The sequence below is a fragment of the Nelusetta ayraudi genome, unplaced genomic scaffold (assembly GCF_046127955.1).
Source record: "Nelusetta ayraudi isolate G7.1 ecotype Tasmania unplaced genomic scaffold, CSIRO-AGI_Nayr_v1 ptg000019l, whole genome shotgun sequence".
NCBI lineage: Eukaryota > Metazoa > Chordata > Actinopteri > Tetraodontiformes > Monacanthidae > Nelusetta > Nelusetta ayraudi.
In genome coordinates, this window is record NW_027466069.1 from 7056107 (window position 1) to 7077653 (window position 21547).

Below are 21547 nucleotides of genomic sequence, written 5' to 3' on the forward strand. Positions count from 1 at the left end.
GCCGCATTGCAATGTTAAAGTAACTCTTAAATCACCAAAGGGGTCCAAAACATTAATTATCTCGGGGGACAAAAACTGGCAAACCACTTTTTATTCCCCACAATACTTCACTGATTTATTTCAACAACAAAAAGTTCTTTAATTTTTTTTCCTTCCGAAACAAACAAAAAAATGCATTCAAGTACAATTCAACCTGATTACAGCTGCAGCCAATAAATTAACTTCTGTCCACATTAAGGCACAAAGAGAAGAGAAATCCCACACTGACAGAAAATAATCAACGCTGACCGAAACAAACATCGGTACGCTAACGTTTGTTGGTTCTTCCTTCTTACTGCAATGATTTTGTATAATTTCCAATTTTAAAAAAAATGGAGGGAAAAAGGTTATCAAATGATAAACAAACCAGGAAAATCAGATTACAAGGGTTAGGAGTCCAGCGTGGAGGATTTAGTGGCACCTAGTGGTGAGGTTGCAAAATGCCAAGCCACCCATACCTCATTTCCCCTTACCAAAGGAACCCCAGCATTCTGAAACACTCCTTCCTCTGCAATAGTGCTAATTAAATTTACCCGTCGTTCACATACACAAAAACGCTAATTTTGAGGACTGGCTCACATTTTTACTGACATCCCCTCACAAATCCCCTCCGCCCCAGAAAAAAAAAAATCACACAAACCTCAAGGGAACATTTCTAGCTTTGAATACAAGCCCTTTGATTTTGCTTGCTGTGTCTGACCGCTGCCTATCCACAGGGTCGACGCCCCCCCCCGCGGAGGGTCTGGTGGTTAGTGAAGCACAAGCTGAGAGTGAGTACATAAAAAAACACACCATGTTGTGGGAAGGGGGGAAAAGGCTTTTGCTGGTGAACGGAAACTGTTTTGCGAGCCGAGAACTTTTCATTGACTGGGGTACGTTGCCCCCTGCTGGCCCGGAGGCTAACAAGTCTTCGATGCCAGAGGAGCTACGCTGTCAAAGCCAGAGCCGCCAAGCCACTTCACCTTGTTGTGCTGCGGAAAATCAAACTGCTAACCTGCAACAATAACAAAAGTGAAAGTAAAAAAAAAATGAAGAAACTAAGGTTGGTTTTAAACCTAAATCAGCAATGGCTGAAATCATCCGCTTTGTTGCCTCGTCCTCTTCCTTCTGCCGCAGCTGTGTTCATCTGAACTGCTTTATTTAAGAATCTTTTGGATAGACTCGTGTCTGAAGTTGATTTTAACTTAACACCAGTGAACTGATGCGTTAAAGCTTGGTGAGAAAATGGTTATTAGCACGATGCAATGAGTATCTTTTGGTTTTCGGATGGTCCTTTCACACAGGAAGACAAGTCAATGAGCCATTTCTTCCTGAAAACGGTCGAGGAAATAGAAGAACATCGGTGGGGGTTGTTTTTCTTTGCGGACCTGCAAGCTTGTCTAAGCAAACAACACAGAGCCCCTCACATTAGCGTCGCCACTGCACTGCACTGCACTGCACTGAAGCTGCTCAGGCGGCACTCCGGAGGTCGTAGTCATCGTCGCTCTTGCCGGGCACCTGCTGGAGTCAGAGCTCAGTGTTAGAATTGGCAGGGCGGGAAAAAACGAGAGCGCCGCTACACCACCCCACCCTGCAATTACACCACACCGAGAAGGGGGAGGGGGGAGACCCTAGCAGTGGTCAGACCGAGCGCTGCGACAGAGAAAGAGCCCAAGCCAAGAGCGGAGATTTCATTCAGCAATTTAATATAAAACATCATCAAGATAGAGAGGAGGAGGAGGAGGTGGAAAGAGGAAGAGGAGGAGCAGGAGCTGGGAGAGACGTCGGGCCGGGCCCGATGACATACGAACATTTAGCCTGCGGCATCAGTGGTCACTTCGTTCTCGTCAGAGACGCCAGTAAGCAGCAGCTACATCACATGACGACACACAGACAGACACACAATGGACTTTAGCACCGCCCTGTTATGCAGCGCAGCCGACCGGTCGCACAACGTCCCTCTAACCCCGAGCTCCGCAGACCAAACCCGGAAGCAGTGCTGCTCCCGTGAGGCCAGCAGCTGGTGAGATTTCAAACTGAAGCCGTTGCTGTAAAGTTGTTAAATGAGCTGATCAACGAAAAATTCTGAAAGGTCCCACGGCCTGCCTGTTTCCAGGTCGTCACTACTCTGTTATACGGGCCCTTTCAGAAGGGGCAGCACCAGTGTCTTATCCCACGCAAGTCAAATTATCATCACACTGAAGCAAATAACCTGTGACGCTTTAATCTAGTGGGCAAACAGGAATAAAATCTAAATAATATCTAATAGCCACATAGATGTCATTAAGGTCATTTGCTGTTTTTGATGGAGCAAAATTAATTATGTGGTAGTGACAAAATTAATGAATCTCTTTGGGAAAATGTTCCTTGGCAAAGTTGAAAACAATTGCAATTTAGTGGAAATGAAGTTAAAAAAAAAGAAAACAAAAACACAAACACTGGTGCCCCCCTTCCCCCAGGAAGAAGTCACAATCATGTGAATGATTTATAAATAATCTCATGAACTCTGTGCTTTTTTTTCCCACCACACAGCCCAGACGACAGCAGAGACAACAAGGTGAACTGAAGCCTCCCATTATCCGATTTCTGCCACATGTGATCTGGAGTGAAAATTTGTGAATTTGCGAGTGAAAACTTTCATCATGTTGAAAAATAAAACCAGCGACTGTAAATCAACTCAACCCATCAGCGGCAAAAAAATAAATCAAGCAGATGAAGGGAATCGGCGACCCACTCAAGAGTGAGAACCACAAATAGGCTTTTTCAGAAAGGAGGTGAAAGAATCCAATCCACACAGACAGAGAAAGAGAGGAAACGCTTGGCAGCACACAAAGGTTTTAAAAAAAAAAAAAAAAAAAAAAAAAACAGCAAAGAAGATCAGTTTGCAGTTGATTTTTTTTGTTCCTGGTTTCCAGCAGAGCCGGGTGTCAGTGGGTTATTATACCTTGCTCCTGAAGAGGGGCTTGGCGCCGGGGCCACAGTACTCGTTGTAAATGAGCTTGAAGAGGAAAAGGTGGAAGAGCGTGATGAGCGAGGCAACGCTGAACCAGAAGAGGAAGGGCAGGCCCGGGTACCGGTTGGCCATGTGCTCCTCGTGGGCCAGGATGGCCTTGAGGTGCAGCGTGTGGCGCAGGTCCTGCAGGTGGCGCAGGTCCGTGGAGATGTAGAGCAGCGGCGTGATGGGCTGCGTCACCATCACGGGGAAGGTGTGACCCTTGACCTCGGAGGTGAGCTCCACCGGCTCGTTGAGGCAGCCGGCCTCGCAGGCGTACAGCTTCACCGGGTCCTCCTGCTGCTTCACCGACACGTGCAGGAAAGGCTTGCCGTCGGTGTCCAGCAGTACCGCCAGGCTCATCAGGTCCCGGTTGTAGTGGATGCCCCGCAGCGCGTAGCTGTTGTGCAGCACATCCGGGTCGGCCTGGAACTGCAGGTGGTTCTCGGTGAACTGCAGCCCGCCGAAGCTCAGCACCATGCCCTGCATGGCCCCGTGGGCGCCGGCCGCCACCAGCACCTTGCAGCCGCGCTTCTGCAGCGTCAGCGTCCACAGCGTGTACAGCTGCAGGATCTGGGCGGCGCTGCTCACCCGCTCGGGCCACAGGTTCTCGGCGTGCATGGTGGCGTGGCCGCTGAAGCAGTGGTCGGCGTAGTTGAGGCTGGCCTCCAGGCGGCCGCGCTCCTCTTTGCTCAGCCTCCGGTCCAGCAGGGGCGCCGCCGAGGAGGACAGGATGTAGTAGAGGGTGGTGTTGACCGTGCGGCTCGACGGCGTGTGGAAGTCGGTGATCTTCCTCATTTCCACGCCTGGCCGGGGGAGAAGAGGGACAAACAGGCGTGACTCCTCCGAGAGCCTCCGTGCCTCTTTAAAAAGGCGTCGACGCTCAACATTATCAGGAATGGCTGGATTCTATCGGTTGTAGGGATGCAAATTATTGATTAATTTGTTAATTGTTAGGTGATTGATGAACGACTGATTAATGATTAACTGATTAGCGGCAATTTTTCCTGAGAACCTAAATTTCACAATGAAAAACGCGCAAGGAACACATTATAAATAATATTGAGGGTCCAATGTTACCAATCTTTACATTAGAGAACAGTAAAAACACCCTAAACATTTATCCTGGCTTTAAGTTGACTTCTAATGGGTCACACCTCAACTTTTTAAAGTTATTTTTTAAAGTTGTCAGCTCCGTGACCCACTTTTGGGGCGTGACCCACCGGTTGAGAAACGCTGCTCAAAACCGAGTCCACAGCGTTCCCACTTCCTGCCATCCCTCTGAATTCGCGCCACCTTCGGGCATCATCATAACCCGGTGAATGAAACCCGGCTATCGGCTGCTCGCAGCACGACAACTGCTGGATGACATACCGCCTGACCTCTGACCTGCGCTTAGAGACCGACTCTCAGACGTCCACCTCTGGAGGGGATGTCGAACAAAGGCGCCTTTGTGAGCTCTACTGTGTGCTTAGCGGCCGGATACATTTCACCCCAGCAGGTGACTGTCACTGATGGCTCCTTGTTGATGTTGCACGGCAGCCGAATAAACTTGTTGTGCTGTTTGACGCAGAACTGGAATCAGCAACACAAAAAATAAAAAATAAAAATGTCCGGTCTTTCCAGGTTGAGGCTTATTTTCTTATCTATGTTGTCTTTTGTATCGAGGTTGCGGTTTATTACTTCTTAGACGTACTAACAGGAAGTAGTGCGAGTCAAGACTCTGCTCTCCTCCTGTCGTCGGTGTTGTTGACTCTAGTTCTTTCTCTGTCTGCACATCACATGTGCCATCTCAACGCCATCCACAAACAAACTCACACCTCCACCTGTGACTGCGTGCAGGCTGTGCCCCCTCCTGTACTCTCGCCTTCCTTCAGGAAGCTTTTGTATACAGTTGTCAAAACACCATCAGTGTCCTTATGGCCATGTCTCTTTTCCCCAAAGCTGAAGAATCGCTTTGAAATTTTAAACGTCTGAAATTTCACAACACTTTTACAGCTTTACTGTGATGTTTTATGGCTCTGCTGCCTCTACGACCCAGCTGAGGGTGATTGCATCGTTAAACCAAAGTAGAAGCGTCAATGAAACCTGCCAACAGGTCCGCTGACGGAGCGCTGACAACCTGGCTCACACCCTGCACGTTGGCGCAAAGCGAAGCTCACCTGAGATGAAGAGGTCCATCCAGTTCTGCTGATGATCCGTCACCAGGTCGTCCACCTTGATCTTCAGCAGCTCCCCCAACTCCTTCTTGGCCCCCTCCCTCAGGGCGCTGAAGGTCTCCTCCAGCTTGGAGGACTCGATGGGTTCCGAGGTCCACACCACTGACAAGATGCTGTCCATGTGTTCCGACTGAGCCGGCACCTGGATGCGGCTGCTCGGCTTCCTGGAGACCACCACCACCAGTACCATGCGGTTCTTCTCCACAGGCACTCTGACAGACGACAGCAGGATGTCCCTGTCGTCCAGCTTCTCCACGCTGGTGGAGACCTTGCTGCCGGTGGCGCTTTCTGGGGCGACGTCCAGGGAGACGCTCCTGTCTGACGGGTTGTTGATGTGGATCCGCTGGAGGGACACGTTAGACCTGCTCCTGTGTGCCATGAATTCCTCCCTGATGGAGACACAGTCCCTGGCAGTCTGCGGGGCCGCGGGCGAGACGCAGCGGACCGCCAGCACCGAACCCTTCCGGAACCAAAGCATGGTAGCCTTGGCCTCCACCCGCTTCCCCTCCAGGTGGACGCCGAACCGCGGCGAAAACTCGGTCTGGTGGACCGGAGCCGAACCGGGCTGCGTGGAGGAGGCCACCCACAGCCGGTTAGAGTCAATGTCAATCAAAATGTGGCCATTACCTGAAACAAAGGGCGCGTCCAGCGGCTCCTGAGGTGTGCTGTAGATGCCCTCCCCTCGCTCCACCAGGGAGCTCCACCTGTGGATCTCCGCCTGCAGGCACTTGCCCGCCGCGCCGCCGGGCATCGCCGAGCCCGAGAAGAACCTCCACCTGTGGTCGGGGCCCAGGTACCAGTAGAAGATGAGGAAGACCAACAGCCCGATGAGGAGCCTCCTAGCCCAGCTGCTCGACAGCAGACCCGGCAGTCCCTTCAACCTCTGCTGGAGCCACATCGTCCTTTTCAGCGTCGGCAGCCCAGATAAGAGTCGGCGTCTCCAGACCGCGCCCAGGGTGATCGATTAGTCGAGTGACGGCTGCTGCGTCGAATTTGTTCCCACACAGGACATGCCCCGCCAGCCCAGAGACCACAGTCGTCTGCGCTAGCTTCCGGCTAACTTAGCCTAGCTACGGATCTCGCGTTGCGGAGGAAAGCTGTCGAAAGCGCGCCGTTCTTCTCATTCTGCCCCCTGCGTTTCTTTCGGTTGTATGTGTGCGTCTGATGCTCGTCAAGTCGCTATATATTGCCCCATGTCCCCCTTTAATCCGCATCAAAGTTTTGAACGTCGCCGTCCACAGGTCTTCCAAAAATAACTCCAGCGGTTGACACTTCTGGTTTACAACACCTGCCGTAAAGCGGAACTGGGAGGGGTGAGGCGGCGCATGACCGGAAGTGTCGCAAATATTTGTTTTGACAATTCTCTCTCAGCCAGGTACGGTTAACGTAAAAGTAAACACGGGTCGCGGAAGAATGCGTTGAAACTATCAGGCTTCATAAAGTTAAATGTGTTAAATAAATATAAATGATAGTATTTGTATTATTGATAGGGTTTACACAGTAAGTAGGCTCCTGAAATCACCAACAAGATTGTTGTTTTTCAATATAAATAGAAAAGTAATCTTTCAGTTAAACAACGGTGTAGTTACTGAAAGCACAAGAAATTAAATGATATTAATAAGAAGCACGGCAGCTACGGCAGTCCATGCACTTTCTTGCGCTCTGGTTCAATAGCAATATGGTCAGCGTTTCATTCTGACCACAAGATGGCAGCCAAGTCCCGGTAACGCATTCCATTTCTTTCACCCTCTACTTTATTGTTGTGATTTTCGAATCCCAAATCCAAACTTCAACCATTTGTCAATATGTAAAAAAAAAAAAAAAATCATATATTATGGTGCAGGGCCACCGTGTACGTTTCTCTGATCTGAAATCAGAAAATATAACTTAAAGGCCCTCAAGAATTCCACTTGAATTTACAGTTCAAAGCTCTTGGATTCAATGTCTGTTGTTTCTGGTCATTTATTACCACATTCCACATACAGCATAAATGTAATTTTAACCCAATTTGAATATGTGAACGGGAAGGTGTGAATTGGTAACTAAAAAAAACATCAGATTCATTTCTGTGGTCACTGTCAGTAAAGGCTCCTATTTGTGAGCCAGAAGCAAAAATGTGCTGAGATAGAATACGAAAACAAAAAGAAACTGGGGTTACCCACAAACACAAGGGGTTGTGTTTTAATTAGTGTGACCACTGAATAAGTGGTCACACTTATTCAGCCAGAATAAGTGTCTCAAAATAAACGTGTCAACTAATGTGCAGTGCAAACTGATGCATTGCTTGCAGGAAAAGGGAAGAGGGGAAATGTTTGGATCCTGTACCTCCAGTTTAATAAGAGTTGCGATTCATAAACACTGTTTCAAGCGGGACAGAGCAGAAAAGACACACACCAACATGGCTCTTACTAATTAATGTGATTAGAAAAAGATTCGAGGTAATGACAATATCACAAGGCAGCCAGGTCGCTTCAAACAGACAAATATTGCATTAACTGCAAAAAAAAAAAAAAAAAACATGAGGCTGGTCATGTGCTTGCTCTGACTGCTTTGAATATGACAGTCAGAAGGTTTGCCCAATCATCTGCACCCCACTCCAGATTTTTTTTTTTTTTTTTTTTTTTTTTAAACGGCTCTTTTATGGTTGCATCCACATGTGAAGTGCATCCAACGGATCTGGAATTAGTAAATGTTCAATTTTATGTGTTTGGTTAAGATAATTACGGATGCTGAGAGTCACAGTTACTGTACCGTCTGTCCATTCAATGTTATTACGGAGTTTTTCTTTGTTTCTGTGAAATGTCCAACTTCTACTTGCTCTTAACACAGCAAAAAGAAAGAAAAATGAACGGTGAATCGGGGGAATAGGCTACGTGCAAGCGCTCATGTCCTCCCAACAGCTGGCTTGGCAAACGTCTTTTTTTTCCTCTCAATTCTGGAAGTGGGCGTTGCGGATGGATACGCTCACAACACCGAAATGCTAACGTAGTTACGATGGAACCCAAATATCGGAAACCTTGCTTCTGTATGTGCAATATTGACCTCGTGTGACACGTGTGCTACGATTTAATAATAATATAAATAAATACATATACATATTCAATTATTTTAAGATAAGTTCGGGCTGAGGGAGGGGGGTGCAGAGAGAAGTGGGCAGGGACGAGAGGAGGGAGGAGGGGGTCCGGCAGGCGGTGCTGCCTGGCTGGCGGAGGAAGAAGAAGTTTGGAGCCTGCCTTCTTCTCCGCCCGGTGGAGAGCACACACAGTTCCCGTCCACTTGGCCCTCTCAGTCACACTCACTCCATTTTTTTTTCTTCCCCCGCAAGCCGACAAAATGAGACTTTCGTCGCTGTTGTTGCTCGCAGCGGTCCTCGCTTGCGTGTCTCTGCCGCTGACCAGCTGCGAGGGAAAGCAGCTATCCAAAGGTAAGGGACGGGGCGACGTTCCTGCTCCAAGGTCCAGGGCACACGCTGGTTTAGCCGCGCGTAGAAACTTCCAGTCTGTGTTTGGCTTGCACAGTTTGTCATGAACACATTCAGAGACCGGTTTAGTTTGAGTAGCGGAATCTTTCCTTCCCTTTTTGGACGCTGTGCACCACGGAGATTCCATTACCGGACGCTCACGCATTTTTCTTTTTCTTTTTTTTCTTTTTTTGCTGCCACTTTAGCGAAGCTTTGATTTATTGTTAACCTTTGAAGAGTTTGCATAATTTGTCGTGTTTGTCTTTAAGTTCGCGACAACTAGTGGAACGTAGTCTTGTGACGAACTTAGTTTGCGTTTGCTTTGCGGCATTGGTGATTTTTGTTTGTTTGTTTGTTTTTTATGACCAGAGTCTTAGAATTTGTCTCGAGTCACTGCAGCGTTGCATCGTAAATTGTTTTTTGTTTTTTTTAAACATGATTTAAAAGAAAAGACAAGAAAGAAAGTTGTTTGTTTTTCCTTCTTGTGGTGTGCAATGGTGTTATTACTTTTCATCATCATCATTATTATGTGTAATTACATTCACAGGCATTAAACTTTGAGAAAGCGAACCACTTTAAACCAACTTTAGCTCATTTTAAATTGAACATGTCACTTGCATGGTGACATTAGATAGTAATTCAATGTTACCGCGTGCCTTAATAACGACAGTAATGTCTAATTTAAACACAATCATCATGCTTATCATCATTTTTAATTATCGCCGCTAACTTTAAGTAGTCTGTGACTTTTGTTGATGCGCGAGCTGTTGCTCTCCACGCTCGGTGCATGCCGGGTAGTAGTTTATTTTTCATTACCACCAGACGAGCGCTTTAACTACGCCAGCCTCTGTTGTTACGTGAGGGCATTCTTAAATGTTTGCTTAAATGGCGCCATTCAATAGGCCGTTCAGCCAGTCTTTCCGTTTGGGAAACTTTTCACGCAGGTAACGTAAGTGCCATGGAGGAGCCCTATGCCGCTGACGTGGACGGGGCTTCTAGCTGCGCAGTCAGGGGGTGGGCTAGCGTTAGCTTCGGCTAACATTAGCTCTCGCCTACCGCCGAGGCTGCGGCGGCAGGGTTCCTCCAGGGTTGGTGTCTGGTTGGAGTCCAGAGCAGACCCCAACATCCAGCAGGGTCTCCTCAGGGGAACTGTCAATACATAAACAGTCTTAAAGGGAGAAGGAAGGTTTAACTCGGCGTATTTGGGGGTAGAAGGGCAAATTTGTTGTGAATTATTATGATCAATTCTGGACACACAAATACTGGAAAAGTAAATAAAGGTTTTTTGTTGAATTGTATACTACCAGTCAAAAGTGTGGACACACCTTGTTATGTATCTTTTTTATTTTATCTTTACAACTTTCTACACCGCAGATAGATACTGAAGACATCAACTATATGAGCAAGATATAAGTAATTATGCAGCAAATAAAAACACGTTAAATGACTCTAAATATGCTTTTTTTGAAAGGTGGCTATTTTTGAAGAATTTAAATATAAAATATAAAACTTGTATTTTACACTTTTATTGTTTCCTACATAATTCCATGTGTGTTCATACGTTGCCTTCAGTGAGAAATTGCACAGTCAATCGTCATGAGAATGAAAGAAAATACATTAAATTCACAAGGGTTGACTGGTAGTCTATTGCCCAAGAAAACCACCTTATTATGAATTATATTAATTTACTGAATAGATGGGACTTTTGTATTCATTTTTAAAAGCTGTTTAAGTCTGACCCAGTATTTTATACAAGAATTGAGTTTGCTTCCTTTCCATAGCTTTCATTAAACATGATCCACTTTCTCCAAACCAGTTGGTACTGGTCACAGGTGTGCTGATGGTGATAGTAAAACTGACGCTGAATTGTCCCGTTCTTCTTTGTTTTTCAGAGAAACTCCTCGTTGTGACCGTTGCGACCAAAGAGACTGATGGATTCAGACGTTTCCTGAGGACGGCCAAACACTTCAACTACACCGTCAAGGTAGGAAAACTCTGGTGAGATCAGAGTTCTTCTTCAGGGTAGGAGCAGATACGTAAGTCGGTCCCTTATCAGTCTCCAGGAAACTCTCTCAAAACTTAGTTTTTAAGATGTGTGAGAAGATAAATATTGTTAAATTAATTTTCCCAGTGACAGCCAATGCTTGTGTTGTTTTAAGGTGATCGGTCGGGGTGAGAAATGGAAGGGGGGTGACTACATGGGAGCTCCAGGAGGAGGCCAGAAGGTCCGACTTCTGAAAGCGGCTCTGGAGGAGGTGAAGGATCAGGACAAGGTCATTCTCTTCATCGACAGGTAGAGTGATGTCACCACACCTGCTTCACAGTCATGACTCATCAGATGATGTGAGGCTGCATAGCTGCCAAAACAGTGTGTGTGCACAGTTTGTTTTGTTTCCTCATGGATGCCCTCTTTACATATGTCTCTGTTTGCTGAATCGGGGGTCCTGGTTTGCTCTCATTTAGCAGAATGACGTCAAGCCGAGTGGGCAACAGCTGTTCAAAGTTCACCAGTTCACCCGGCAGCACCTCCAAAGCTCAATGTTTAACCCCCTGTTTAATGTGCGCACATAGAGGAAGTGAAAGGAAACTTTTTTGTTTGTGCAGAGGAACCAAAGCTGAGGATTCAGCTAAGTCAGCTCAGATTTGGAGATTCAGTCAAAGTTGATTTGCATGTGAACACAGACATGAAAAATAGCAATGCCATATTTTAGTTGCTGGAAAAATGCAAATTTCACTATTGTTGTAGTTATAATATTATAATGTATTAACAACTTAAAAGAGGGCTTGAGTCAAATCTGACAGCAATCCGACCCTGAATAATACAATTTCAATCTCATACACAAACAAAGACGATTGTGACTAAAATCACCTTTCAAATAACCCCCCCAGAAATATAGCATCCTGACATTTTCAGTACCCTTTGTGAGTTTTAATGACGCAAACATGTTTCTATCTTTCCCGCAGCTATGACGTGGTTTTCGCCTCGGGCCCCAAAGAGCTGCTGAAGAAGTTCCAGCAGGCCAGACACAAGGTGGTCTTCTCCTCAGAGACCCTGATCTGGCCTGACCGTCACCTGGAGGACAAACACCCCCATGTCCGGGAGGGCAACAGGTTCCTGGGCTCAGGGGGTGAGTCCATCAGTCCTGTCCGTCACACGCTTCGTAAATCCTCTAAAGCAGCAGCATGTTGGAAAAATTACAGTGGAATCACATATTTTTACGTGAGAAAACTCACAGACTTTTGAACTGGCGACACACTGAATGGTTTTAAAACTCTTTTTGTTACAATTTTCCCAGCAAACACAGCAGACAGCGAGGCCACAGCTCTGCTTGTCGGTTGTATCCCTGTCTTTGTTGTGACTCTACAAACATGAGAACTCACCTAAATATTCGTCTTGACTCCATGGTGTGAAATTACATCCTCTTCATGGCTCCTCCGACTCTGGCAGCCCAGTTTGGCTGATGCAACTCCGTCTGGGATTGACACAATCAAAAATGCTTGTTATCTTAATAATGTGTTTTTTTCCCAATGAATTATCAGGTTCACTTGAATCATCAAGTATCTCTGACCTGTAGGTGGTAGTATTGCGATTGTGAAATTAAAACCTGTTCCAGCGTAGAAGTGAAAAGTGGACGAACAGGCATGGGAACATCACATAGCTGACAGCTTTTACATTAGAAAGCATATATTAAAACTGTAAAAGTGAGATTTTACTTTTGAAACATTTAATTGGAAATCAGATTAATTGGAACTTTAAACTGAAATTACGAAGGGACGTTTTTCAACGAGATTAGTGAAGACAAAACCTGTCAAAACCTGTTTTCACCTTCTCCTCAGTCTCCCAACCGGCCAGACAGTGAGAGCATCTGAAAGCGCGGCGACACCATTGTTCTCTAACCTTCATCCCCGATTCATGATCTTATTTTTCTCTCGAGCTGTATTCACACCGTGCACATCTACCTCCGTCTCACACTGTTGTGCTCCAAAGAAGTGCCGACGTGGCTGCTAGTTTTTTTTTTTTTTTAATGACGTGCTACCAGGACTGAAGACACAAATGCGACGCAAACTGTGCGTTTTTACAGCCGAGCGCCCAGCAGGCTGCCAGTCGGCAGCCACCACTTTATGGGACCATCAGCAGCAGTTTTGGAGACGGAGACCTCCACTTAACGCCAAACTGTGCACGTTAAAACAGCTTGACAGCAGCAGCCTCAAAGGTTGCCAATTAAATTAAAGGTTGTACTCCTAAAAAAAAATAAATAAATAAAAATCACTGCACAGCAACCCCTGCTGCTGCAGTGTTAGAATCTACAGAAGAGGATTAGGGCCACAAGATGAGAAAAAAAAAATAAGATTTTAAGATCTTTTTCCCCCCCAAGTTTCCAATTGGAGAATAAAGGTGACATTTTGAGATCAAAGTTGAAATTTCGAGAATAAAGTTGACGTAAAAAAGACAACATTTTGTAAATAAAATTGAAATTTAGCAATTAATGTCAACGTGAAGTAAGTCAAAATGTTGAGAATAAAGTCGAAAACCCCTCCCCACTCGGGACCCCGCACTGTGAGGTCACTTTGCTTCTTTGTGATAAACAAAATATAGAGGAACAAAAGAAAGAAAGGGAAGCAAAAGATGTAAAACATAAAAAAATTAACAGATTCAAATAACAAAGAAATAAATAGATGAAACAGCAATGTGGAGAAAACAAACTAAACAAAAACCAACAATAAATAACAACACAAATTGAAATCGGAAAATTCACAAAGGGGAAAGTCGATGACTGCTTCCTAAACGGAACTCTGAATTCCGCCTCGCACTCTCTCCTCACTTCCTCTTCCTGTCGTCAGGCTTCATCGGCTACCTGCCCAACATCAAGGAGCTGGTGGCCGACTGGTCGGGAGAGGACGACGACAGCGACCAGCTGTTTTTCACCAAGATTTACATCGACGCCGCTAAAAGAGTGAGGACGTCCGTTTCACTTCCGTGTCCCTCTTCAACAAGAGTTCTTGTCTGTTTGTATACATATCACGAGGAGAAGTCCTTGCAATGTGCCATGCCAGGCTTTTATGTAACATGAGGTGCCAAGTCAAATTAGCAGGCTGCAAGTTCTGCCCCTGTTTTTATTGGCCCTTGATGCCAGCTCAGCACTTCCTCCCTGTTATTCCTATTATTTTAATGCGATCGCACGTAACATTCACGTCAATCAAATTTTTAATGCGCCTTGGCATGAGACTCTTGACCTTTCTGCGCAGATGTTTCACATCAGCACCTCTCCTGCAGCTCTGTGGGGAAAGTCGCTCAAATCAAGTGCTTCTCTTTCTGCAGCATATGGACGTAAACGGTGCGAGGAAGAGTTGCAGAGTGTGTTTAGATTGAAAAACAACAATTGCGCTGCAAAGCTCAGTTAGTGTTTTTCATGCACCTGCAGGTTGTTTGCAGCACATCTGCAAAGTGCTTGAGTATTCTTGTCTTTCTTTTTTCTTAGAAATCTATAAACATCACACTGGACAGCAAATGCAGATTATTCCAGAACCTCCATGGCTCCCTGGGTGAGTAACTGCAGTTTTGTTTCTGCTCTCTAGCTGTGAGTTGATGGCGGTGACTGCAACACCTCTGACCACTTGTGTGTCATTACTGTGATGTAGACACCTGTTCTGCGAGCCATCCAGCCTCATGTGACTCATGCAAATGCCCCCCAACCACCTTATTTTCCTACACACTCGTTTGTTGTAAACAGTTGTGTTTCTTCCCTGTTTTTGGCTCTAACTCAAGGCTGCAGGGCAATAACAGGAACGTTCCTGTTATTGCCCAGCACATTCCAACAAAGAGTCCAGGTGGGATCAAACTCGAACAATACATGCGGATTCCAAAGTGACACCGTGCACGTTTACATGCACGATCACGACCAAATCAAACTGTCTCCCGCATGGATATTTTATAAAGCCAAAAAAAGCAGCTGCTCTTCCGGAGCTGTCAACTGTTTTACAGGCGTTTTATTTTTTCTGTTGTGGTCTCTGGGAAAATGCTTTCTGGGCCCCATGGCATTTGTCTGCAATACCACACGCGGCCACTTGAGAAATAAGCGCGCTGACAGAGCGGTGGCACTTTATGGATTTCTTCTAGTACATCCCTGGTCTCTTCTGTTGTGCCTTTTCTTATTCTCTGCATTGTTCCAGTTTGTCTCGATGTGTAATCCGCACTGCTGGTGGTTTCCAGTGGTACTGCAGCAGCGATCAATTTGTACAGAACCAATTGATATGTTTGGCGGAGATCACCAGTCAGACTTTGAGTCGAGTTGAGCCGCGGATGCTTGTGATGGAGGCGAAGCTGCACGTTCAGACATGATTGCGCGATTGCCTCCAGTCTGGAGCAACGCAGACGAAGGAATGTGTATGTGTGTGTGTGTGTGTGTGTGTGTGTGTGCGTGCGTGCGTGCTGGATGTGTTCAAGTTCTTGGTGGAAGAAGCTTGTTGGTGGAAAGCCTGTCGTTGACTGACTTGACTTTGTGTGTGTGTGTGTGTGTGTGTGTGTGTGTGTGTGTGTGTGTGTGTGTGTGCGTGCTGGATGTGTTCAAGTTCTTGGTGGAAGAAGCTTGTTGGTGGAAAGCCTGTCGTTGACTGACTTGACTTTGTGTGTGTGTGTGTGTGTGTGTGTGTGTGTGTGTGTGTGTGTGTGTGTGTGTGTGTGTGTGTGTGTGTGTGTGTGTGTGTGTAGACGAGGTCGTGCTGAAGTTCGAGGACGGCCGAGTCCGAGCCAGAAACCTGCCATCCGACACGCTGCCTGTCGTCATCCACGGCAACGGACCCACCAAGGTAGCGACCGGCCAATCGCTGCAGGCGTAGACTGTAGGACCATCAGCCAATCGGGGAGAAATGTTAAAGGTGGCAGCCGGGCTTGAATCTTTATCCTCCCCCAGCTCCAGATCAACTACCTGGGCAACTACATCCCCAACACCTGGACCTTCGAGTCGGGATGCACGGCGTGTAAGGAGCAGCTCCTCCCTCTCGCCGGTCTGAAGGTCCGTTCTCACGCCGTCGTCCTCTTCTGTTCTGGAGGCCTCTGACTTGGCCTGTGACAGGACGCTTGTCTTTGTGCGGCAGGAGAGCGAACACCCTCTGGTGGTGCTGGCGATCTTCATCCAGCAGCCCACGCCCTTCGTCACCGTCTTCTTCGAGCGACTCTTGAAGCTCCAGTATCCCAAGAACAGGATCAAACTCTTCATCGACAGCCGGGTAAGCGGGACGTCCGTGTCCTCAGCGGGTTTCCCGGAGAGGTCGGGTTGCTCAGGTTGTTCCCGTCTTTTTCCTCCGCGTCCGCTGCAGGAAACCCACCACGAGCGCCACGTCAGCTCCTTCCTGCGGGATCACGGGAGCCTTTACCATGAGGTCAAGTTCATAGGGCCGGAGGAGAAGATGGACGGAGCCGAGTCTCGCAACTTGGGCTTGTGAGTTCCTCAACCAGCCCTTGGTTAAGCTAGCAGTGGCCTCCGATGCACTCCTGGAAGGTTGTGGGTTTGATTCCAGGTTCCAGGTTGGACTTTCTCATGAAGTGGGTTCCTTTAAAAGTTCTCCAGGTTCCCACGGAAATCCATCCATCCATTTTCAATACCTGCTTATTCCTGGGCTCAGGGTCACAGGGGTCTGATGGAGCCTCTCCCAGCTGTCATAGGGTGAAGGAAGGGTGACACACTGGACAAGTTGCCAGTTCAGCGCAGCCCCACATAGAGACAAACAACCATTCACACTCACATACACACCTACAGACAATTTCCAATTCACCCAACACGCATGTTTTTGGACGGTGACCCACGGAAATCCAGTCCATGTAAAACTCTCCAGGAATGAGAAAAGTCAGTCATTTCCTTTACTTTACTCAGAAGAACAAACAGATGAAGTAAAGGGCACTTTGTGATGTCACACAAAGTGCCCTTTAAAGTACCCTTTACTTCTTCTGCTTGCTTTGTAATGCCACAAAGGACACTGATAGCTCTGCTAGGTTAGTGACCATCAGGCTTCAGTCGGGGAGGAAAAATAAAACCCTGAATTTGGGCACAAAAGAAGCAGAAACATTCAAATGAGGCAGTTTTACTTCACTTTCACACGATTTGTTCTGCAGATGAAACGCCCATCCGTTTGTGTTGGCGTGTTTCTGACAGGGTTTCTTTTGTTTTGTGTGTGTCTTTGTCTCCCTCTAGCGATTTCTGTCGTAAGGACGCGGACTGCGATTACTTTTTCAGCATGGACGTCGAAGTCGTCCTCAAGAACGAGAACACGCTGAAAATTCTCATCGAACAAAACCTGTAAGTGTTTCATCATCAGTTTTGCATGGGACAGAACCCAAGTGCATGTTGATATTTGCCTCTTCCTAACTCCTCGTCCGTTGCACCCATCAGGCCCATCGTGGCCCCCATGATAACTCGAGCCGGTCGGCTGTGGAGTAACTTCTGGGGGGGCCTGAGCGCCGACGGCTACTACGCCCGTTCTGAGGACTACGTGGACATCGTCCAAGGGCGCAGAGTGTGAGCACAGAAGAGGGCTTGATCTGCTTGTTCAGCAGGTTGCATCGTCAAGATTCCCATCCCGAAATCGGCGCCGATCCGTTCTCACAGGCTCTGTGAAGAAGTGTTTTCAGACTGTCTTTGTGTGTTCCTCCCTTGTGGTTACTGCACAAGCGGGACGTGATCGTGAGCCCTGAAATGCCACAAAATTCAGTCTTTATTTCTAGAGTGCTTTCCAGCGGCCTCAGCCGCAAAGTGCTGTGCAATTTCGTCTATTGCTCATAAAACAATAACACACACACACAAGATAAAAAAACAAACAAACAATAAAAAAATAGCAGTGGCAAAATGAGAACACTTCACAACAACAACAACTGAACCAATTTCAGCGGTGATGGCTGCAGGTGTGTTTTCAGTAAAGATTTAATGACGTGCTAAGTATGCACAGTGCGGTCCACCAGGGGGCGCTGATTGTGAGAAGGTCATCGTTTCAACTGCGGCTGCTGCTGACGGTCCTGTGCTGGTTCTCAGGGGTGTGTGGAACGTGCCCTACCTGTCCAGTGTTTACCTGGTGAAGGCCAGCGTCCTGCGCTCGGAGCTCACAGACTTCGAGCTCTTCACCTCTCACACCTTGGACCCCGACATGGCCTTCTGCCACAACGTCCGTGCAAAGGTCAGTCAGAGGAGGAGGAAAAAAAAAACAATCAACAACAAAAAAATGACAGCAGGAGGCTGTAAACACAGGGCTAAATACCCTGCAGGATAGGTAGACCTCCTCTGTTGTAGGCTGTGACACCACGTAAAGCTAAACAAAACCAATATGGGTAGAGCTTCAAAATGCAGGCAGACCTCTGATTGGCTGTGGCATCTCCTCAGGGCGTCTTCATGTTCGTCTCCAACATGCACACGTTTGGCCGCATCCTGTCCACAGAGAACTACCAGACCAACCATCTCCACAACGACCTGTGGCAGATCTCTGAAAACCCTGTGGTGAGACTGACGCCTCGGCGCTGAAAGATCAAAACCTGCCATATGTACCCTCTTCAGTTGTGTTGTGTTTTTCCCCTTCCAGGATTGGGAGGAGCGCTACATCAACGAGAACTACACTCGCATAATGCAGGACAAACTGATTGAAACTGTGAGGAACAGCACACACAACACAGAGACACACACACACACACACACACAAATTGCATCAACTTCATCAGGTCTTCTAGTATCTTCAAGAATATCTCCTGCATCACTCAGCCTCCCTCCCCCATCTCCTCCTCCAGCCCTGCCCTGATGTCTACTGGTTCCCGGTCTTCTCCGACGTGGCCTGCGACCACCTGGTGGAGGAGATGGAGCACTTTGGGAAGTGGTCCGGAGGTGGCAGCAAGGTAAATTCCGTTGTCGGCCGATCTTAAATTCCTAAAGAATCCTGCTGAGGGCGCCGCTGTCGCTCCTCCCTCCCTCCCGCTTAGGACACCAGGATCCAGGGCGGCTACGAGAACGTGCCCACCATCGACATCCACATGAACCAGATCAACTACGAGAAGGAGTGGCAGAAGTTCCTCCTGGAGTACATCGCGCCCATCACGGAGAAGATGTACCCGGGCTACTACACCAGGGTGAGGCCTCTCGTACCACCACAGGGGGGCGCCGCCGGTGCTTATTCACAGGGTGGAGGGAATTCTGGTATTTGCTGTTAATTCTGTCATGCCTCCTCTAGTTCTCCTCTAGATCTTCCATGATTCACCTGGGGTCAGCCACTAGGATCAGCTCGCATATAAACCATCGCTGTGTGTGTGTGTGTGTGTGTGTGTGTGTGTGTGTGTGTGTGTGTGTGTGTGTGTGTGTGTGTGTGTGTGTGTGTGTGTGTGTGTGTGTCCATTCATTATAGTTTTGCAATAAAGTCATTTTGGCTCCAGGTGTGACGGAGACGGACCGAGGAGCTCAGTGTGGCGCAGTGCCCCCTGCAGGGCCGCCTGGCCGCTGCAGGCAGCTTCCTTCCCTCCCTCTCTCTCTTTCTCTCTCTCTCTCCTCTCCCCTGTCTTCCTGCTGACCAACGTGTCTTCTCTTTGTCAGTGCTCCACCCCACTGAACTTTGTGGTGAGGTACAAGCCCGACGAGCAGCCGCTGCTCGTCCCTCACCACGACGCCTCCACCTTCACCATTAACATAGCTCTCAACAGCAAGGGCGTCGACTACCAGGTAAATGAGGGCGGTGGCCTGCCGGCGCCCCCCCACAGGCCGCAGCGGTGGTGACGATGCCGGTGATCTTCTGGCTGCTGCGCTGTCTGGAATGCCGGAGCGGAGCGAAAAAGACGGGAGCCGATGCTTTTCTTTCCTGTGCAGGAGCTGCAGCCGGCCGATGGGCGGGCGGGCGGGCGAACGAACGAACGAGCGAGCGAGCATCCCCTCATCTCCTTGTGCTAATGCTTGCATGACACCTCTCTCTCTCTCTTCTCCCTTTTCGTGTCTGTGTCTGCAGGCTCAGTTTGACTTGGCCTTTGTAGTTAGATATAAGCCAGACGAGCAGCCCAGTTTGAGACCGCACCACGACGCCTCCACATTCACTATAAACCTAGCGCTCAATCAAGGGGGCCAGGACTACGAGGTGAGTCGCAGGACGGTTTAAAGCAGCAGTCAGTCAATCAATAAACAAGTCAGATCTGGTCTGTTTTACTGCAACTTTTTCCAACTTGGTTGTGGAACAGTTGGATTCACATTAGCTCTATCAAAAAAAAAACAAAACAGTCAGAGGCCGACCTCTCAGAGTTACGAAGTAGCAGGTCAAACCTGAAATGCCTCCATATTTCTGGCATGGCAATCATCATCACCACCATCGTCTCCTCTTTGTTGAGCCCTTGGCCTGCCTGGTTTGCCTCTGTCTTGTCTGCATGGCGGCACGCGCAGCTGAAGTCGCTTGTCCTTATGGCTGCGTCCGTGTCGTTTCCCTGCATCTTTGGTTCAAAAAAATGCACCAAACAGACGGCCGTCGCGCAGCTTCAGTTATAATTATGATCAATAGATTTCTGGACTTTATTCCAAGTTGTGATGATGTTTGTTGCGTCGTCTGTGGGAAATTATGTGTAACATGACAGCAGGTCACATGAGGCAAAAACAGATTTACTTTTGGTCTGAAATATCAGAATCATCAGTATTGATAATATAGCAGACTGGCCATTATCAGTATATTTGTAATTCTATTGTATGTGCCGAAACAGAAACGTTGAGCAGTGGCGTTTCAAGCCCAACTTGATGCTCTACCTGAGAACCCACCCTCGATCTAGCGACACACAAAAAGTCTCACAACTTATTATTACAGCTACATCTTCATTGGATTGAAGATGTAATACATTTAGTCTGAATTGCACCTACCCGGCTCACCCAAAATAACATCAGTAACATGTATTATAACAGAATTTAAAAGGAAGGAGGGTTCAACTTGACCCCCGCCACCAGGGGGACATCCTACGCAACCGCATAGGCGGTGTATACCTAAAAAAAAAAAACACCTCTGTGTACTTGCTACTTCTTACACTAGTGCAGTTGTTCAGTGCACTCATTTCCCCTATGCAACCAAACCAACATGGCACTACCGTCTGCTGCCTGCAGGGCGGCGGCTGCAGGTTCCTGCGCTACGACTGCTCCGTCCAGGCACCACGCAAAGGCTGGGCCCTCATGCACCCGGGCCGGCTGACCCACTACCATGAGGGCCTGCCCACCACCGCTGGCGTCCGCTACATCGCCGTGTCCTTTGTGGATCCCTGAGCAGCCGGACGGTGGCGCCACCACCACCAGCAGCAGAAGCAGCTCCTTCAGACCAGACAAAGACACACACCCCTTGACCTCAGCATCCCGTTTCTGTCTGGTCTGGAGAGTGGTGCAGTGTGGACCAACATGCAGAAGATTCCCATCGTGCCTTCCAGTTGGACTCCTCTCAGGACGCCACCTGGAGTTCAGCTCCTGTTTCATAAACCATATAGTTGGCCAGAGCAGTTTTCCCCCCTCCTCCCTGAAGAGACACTCCACTCACCAAACTTCCTGTTTGACTTATTTATTTCCTGTATAGTTTATTTGCGAAGAAACACTCGCTGGTTGTTTTCATGTTGGAGCTCCGTGTTTTAACAGTGTCCACGGATGTTGTTCAGAGAATGAAATGTTTTTGTTTTTTTTTTTTTTAAATGGGTTTCTCACCCCGCAGACCTTCAGTGGTGCTTTGAACACAACTTGAATAAAAATGTTTAAAAAAAAAAAAAAAAAAAGTCTTCAAGTCTGTGGTGTGTCCCTGCCGGAAACTGGGTTGTAAGGTGAAAACACAGCTTGTCCAGAAACTAAACAAGCTAGAAGTATTCACATCTTGAGAATATAGCATAACTAA

The 21547-nt window shown here is 47.6% G+C and overlaps 2 protein-coding genes across 6 annotated transcripts; one reads left to right on the forward strand and one right to left on the reverse strand.

The window, feature by feature from the left end:
- Nucleotides 1–76: 76 nt before the first annotated feature.
- kiaa2013 (KIAA2013 ortholog) lies at nucleotides 77–6528 on the reverse strand. 3 transcript variants are annotated; one of them, XM_076026701.1, is made up of 4 exons: nucleotides 5173–6528; nucleotides 2963–3816; nucleotides 1830–1888; nucleotides 77–1536 (listed from the first exon to the last, which is right to left on the reverse strand). In XM_076026701.1, exons 1-3 carry the CDS (start codon nucleotides 6125–6127, stop codon nucleotides 1832–1834), a joined length of 1866 nt encoding a protein of 621 aa, XP_075882816.1. In that variant the 5' UTR covers nucleotides 6128–6528; the 3' UTR covers nucleotides 77–1536; nucleotides 1830–1831. The 3 variants fall into 3 exon arrangements, with proteins under 3 accessions (XP_075882816.1, XP_075882818.1, XP_075882817.1); XM_076026703.1 differs by lacking the exon at nucleotides 1830–1888; XM_076026702.1 differs by lacking the exon at nucleotides 77–1536 and having other exon boundaries at nucleotides 1704–1888.
- A 1901-nt stretch (nucleotides 6529–8429) lies between these two features.
- plod1a (procollagen-lysine, 2-oxoglutarate 5-dioxygenase 1a) lies at nucleotides 8430–21431 on the forward strand. 3 transcript variants are annotated; one of them, XM_076026706.1, is made up of 19 exons: nucleotides 8430–8653; nucleotides 10582–10673; nucleotides 10849–10982; nucleotides 11654–11817; nucleotides 13532–13644; nucleotides 14170–14233; nucleotides 15399–15496; nucleotides 15601–15702; nucleotides 15785–15916; nucleotides 16007–16128; nucleotides 16879–16983; nucleotides 17077–17202; nucleotides 17713–17854; nucleotides 18058–18171; nucleotides 18254–18319; nucleotides 18456–18560; nucleotides 18645–18791; nucleotides 19249–19374; nucleotides 20782–21431. In XM_076026706.1, exons 1-19 carry the CDS (start codon nucleotides 8563–8565, stop codon nucleotides 20935–20937), a joined length of 2199 nt encoding a protein of 732 aa, XP_075882821.1. In that variant the 5' UTR covers nucleotides 8430–8562; the 3' UTR covers nucleotides 20938–21431. The 3 variants fall into 3 exon arrangements, with proteins under 3 accessions (XP_075882821.1, XP_075882820.1, XP_075882822.1); XM_076026705.1 differs by lacking the exon at nucleotides 19249–19374 and adding an exon at nucleotides 19655–19780 and having other exon boundaries at nucleotides 8432–8653; XM_076026707.1 differs by lacking the exons at nucleotides 8430–8653; nucleotides 19249–19374 and adding exons at nucleotides 9510–9633; nucleotides 19655–19780.
- Nucleotides 21432–21547: the final 116 nt, after the last annotated feature.

What these genes read in the sequence shown, in the direction of transcription:
- plod1a (XM_076026706.1), top strand. Translation starts at nt 8,563, where the DNA reads ATGAGACTTTCGTCGCTGTTGTTGCTCGCAGCGGTCCTCGCTTGCGTG. An exon ending in AGATCTCTGAAAACCCTGTG is followed by an intron (nt 18,172 to 18,253) that starts GTGAGACTGACG and finishes TTCCCCTTCCAG; the next exon opens with GATTGGGAGGAGCGCTACAT. An exon ending in GGTCCGGAGGTGGCAGCAAG is followed by an intron (nt 18,561 to 18,644) that starts GTAAATTCCGTT and finishes CCTCCCGCTTAG; the next exon opens with GACACCAGGATCCAGGGCGG.
- kiaa2013 (XM_076026701.1), bottom strand. Translation starts at nt 6,127, where the DNA reads ATGTGGCTCCAGCAGAGGTTGAAGGGACTGCCGGGTCTGCTGTCGAGC. An exon ending in GATGGACCTCTTCATCTCAG is followed by an intron (nt 3,817 to 5,172) that starts GTGAGCTTCGCT and finishes TCCCCCGGCCAG; the next exon opens with GCGTGGAAATGAGGAAGATC. An exon ending in AGCCCCTCTTCAGGAGCAAG is followed by an intron (nt 1,889 to 2,962) that starts GTATAATAACCC and finishes CATGTGATGTAG; the next exon opens with CTGCTGCTTACTGGCGTCTC.